Source organism: Entelurus aequoreus, linkage group LG17 (genome assembly GCF_033978785.1).
Source record: "Entelurus aequoreus isolate RoL-2023_Sb linkage group LG17, RoL_Eaeq_v1.1, whole genome shotgun sequence".
NCBI classification, from domain to species: Eukaryota; Metazoa; Chordata; class Actinopteri; order Syngnathiformes; family Syngnathidae; genus Entelurus; species Entelurus aequoreus.
Window position 1 is genome coordinate 9,075,842 of NC_084747.1, and position 2,948 is coordinate 9,078,789.

The window sequence follows — 2,948 nt, forward strand, 5'->3', positions numbered from 1 at the left end:
TATATCAGTGTGCAGTGTCTCATGCTGCATTTTAAGTGGGGTTACTGATTGCTTATTTTACTCCTGTTTTACGTTGGGTGGAGGGGGAGGAGTCACAGCCCCGCTTTACCGTCTACCTCTTGCTTGGTATACTTGCTATGCTATTTGCTTGCCTGACAGAATTGCTAATGTGACATCCAGTGGACACATTTAGAACAGCAGTTTCTTTCATTAAAAATGCAGCTGAATTTTACACTTCGCAAACTCATCTCGCGGGCCGGATTGAACCTGTTATGCCCGAATGTCGAGGGAGGTGGGGGTTGGGTTGTGGGTGTTGGGGGTTAATTGTTCATAAGTCTCTGATTTGTACATCAACCAGTTTGAGGAGTAAAAGTTGGCAGTTTGTTATGCAAACAGTTACCCGGCATCACTTATGCGTCAACGTCAGTTTTGATACAGCTCAACTTTGCAGTGAAAAAGGGTGTAGTGCAGGTTTTTGAGCGTGCACAAACTTGACACATGAGGCCCCAGGACTGAAGAAGGAGTAACCAAGCACTTGAAGCATCATCTATCTTACTGTTCAGCAAGGTTTCAGATACAGAGAAGACATGGGGTCATGAGTGGATAAGATTATGCTCCAAATAATCCAAGTTTGTATGAATACCTCAGATATTTGTGAAAGAAGCAGTGAGGAGGTCCTGGGTAGGGTGGATGTCACCACATATGAGCAACATACCACAAACTAAACAGCTAATTGGTTATTTTCCCTTGTGTGTTCTTATGTGTTTTACTGCATCTGCTTTATGTGGGAACCTTTTACAGCACACAGAACAACTAAATGGTTTTCCTCCAGCGTGTGTTCTCATGTGTCGCCACAAAGAGCTGTAATGACAAAAGCTGTTGCCACAAACTGAACAATTAAAGGGTTTTTCACAAGTGTGTGTTCTCATGTGTTTAGTCAAACTGCTCTTAAAAGAAACGCTTTTGCCACAAACTGAACACTTAAAGGGTTTTTCACCTGTGTGTGTTCTCATGTGTTGAGTCAAAATGCTCTTAATAGAAAAGCGTTTGCCACAAACTGAACACTTAAAGGGTTTTTCACCAGTGTGTGTTGTCATGTGTTTAGTCAACCTGCTCTTGGAAGAAACGCTTTTGCCACAAACTGAACAATTAAATGGTTTTTCACCTGTGTGTGTTGTCATGTGTCGAGTCAAAGAGCCACTTCGAGAAAAGCTTTTGCCACAAACTGAACAATTAAATGGTTTTTCACCTGTGTGTGTTGTCATGTGTTGAGTCAAAGAGCCATTTTGAGAAAAGCTTTTGCCACAAACTGAACAATTAAAGGTTTTTTCACCTGTGTGTGTTCTCGTGTGTCGAGTCAAAATGCTATTTTGAGAAAAGCTTTTGCCACACACTGAACAATTAAAAGGTTTTTCACCGGTGTGTGTTCTCATGTGTCGAGTCAAATTGGTCTTTGTAGTAAAACTTTGACCACAAACTGAGCAGCTCAAACATTTTTTACCTCTCTTCTTTGTAGAGCATTCAGAGTGTTTGTTGTCAGTGTGAGTCCTCATATCACCTTCACAGTCTTTATCGCTGCTCAAAGGTTCTTCAACCTCGTCTTCAGCCTCACTATCTGATAGAGCTAAGAGGTTGTCTACTTGTGGTTTCTCTTCATCATCTTCAGTCTTCACAGAGAGAATACTCAGTGGAAACTTGGTGTAATCAGCTTCCTCTCGTCCTAGAAGACACTCTCCCTCCTGAGTGATGCAGAGTTCCTCCTCTTCCTTTTTAATGCAGGGTGGTTGTGGAGTCTCCTGCTTCAAAGTGGAGCTCCCCCCTAACTGAGGGGAAACTTCTTCTGGATTACCGATCAGCTGCTGGACGTCTGCAAAACATTGCAAAAATGTTCACCACTGTGTTACATGGCCTTTCCTTTTAACAACACTCAGTAAAGGTTTGGGAACTGAGGAGACACATTTTTGAAGCTTCTCAGGTGGAATTATTTCCCATTCTTGCTTGATGTACAGCTTAAGTTGTTCAACAGTCCGGGGGTCTCCCTTGTGCTATTTTAGGCTTCATAATGCGCCACACATTTTCAATGGGAGACAGGTCTGGACTACAGGCAGGCCAGTCTAGTACCTGCACTCTTTTACTATGAAGCCACGCTGTTGTAACACGTGGCTTGGCATTCCATTCCATTCCATCCATCCATTTTCTACCGCTTATTCCCTTCGGGGTCGCGGGGGGCGCTGGAGCCTATCTCAGCTACAATTGGGCGGAAGACGGGGTACACCCTGGACAAGTCGCCACCTCATCGCAGGGCCACACAGATAGACAGACTCACATTCACACAATAGGGCCAATTTAGTGTTGCCAATCAACCTATCCCCAGGTGCATGTCTTTGGAGGTGGGAGGGGCCTATCCCCAGGTGCATGTCTTTGGAGGTGGGAGGGGCCTATCCCCAGGTGCATGTCTTTGGAGGTGGGAGGGGCCTATCCCCAGGTGCATGTCTTTGGAGGTGGGAGGAAGCCGGAGTACCCGGAGGGAACCCACGCAGTCACGGGGAGAACATGCAAACTCCACACAGAAAGATCCTGAGCCCAGGATTGAGCCCAGGACTACTCAGGACCTTCGTATTGTGAGGCAGATGCACTAAGCCCTCTGCCACCGTGCTTGGTATTGTCTTGCTGAAATAAGCAGGGGCGTCCATGATAACGTTGCTTGGATGGCAACATATGTTGCTCCAAAAGCTGTATGTACCTTTCAGCATTAATGGTGCCTTCACAGATGTGTAAGTTACCCATGTCTTGGCCACTAATACACCCCCATACCATCACACATGCTGCCTTTTACACTTTGCGCCAAGAACAATCCAAATGGTTCTTTTCCTCTTTGTTCGACGTCCACAGTTTCCAAAACCAATTTGAAATGTGGACTCGTCAGACCACAGAACACTTTTCCACTT

General features: G+C 45.2%; 1 protein-coding gene across 1 annotated transcript; it reads right to left on the minus strand.

Annotated features, from left to right (window-relative positions):
• Positions 1 to 278: 278 nt before the first annotated feature.
• On the minus strand, positions 279 to 1,851 carry LOC133632290 (gastrula zinc finger protein XlCGF17.1-like). The gene has a single exon (XM_062024644.1). It carries the CDS (start codon positions 1,551 to 1,553, stop codon positions 738 to 740), a length of 816 nt encoding a protein of 271 aa, XP_061880628.1. The 5' UTR covers positions 1,554 to 1,851; the 3' UTR covers positions 279 to 737.
• Between the last annotated feature and the right edge of the window lie 1,097 nt (positions 1,852 to 2,948).

Coding starts and splice junctions, on each gene's coding strand:
- LOC133632290 (XM_062024644.1), bottom strand. CDS start 1,553: ATGAGGACTCACACTGACAACAAACACTCTGAATGCTCTACAAAGAAG.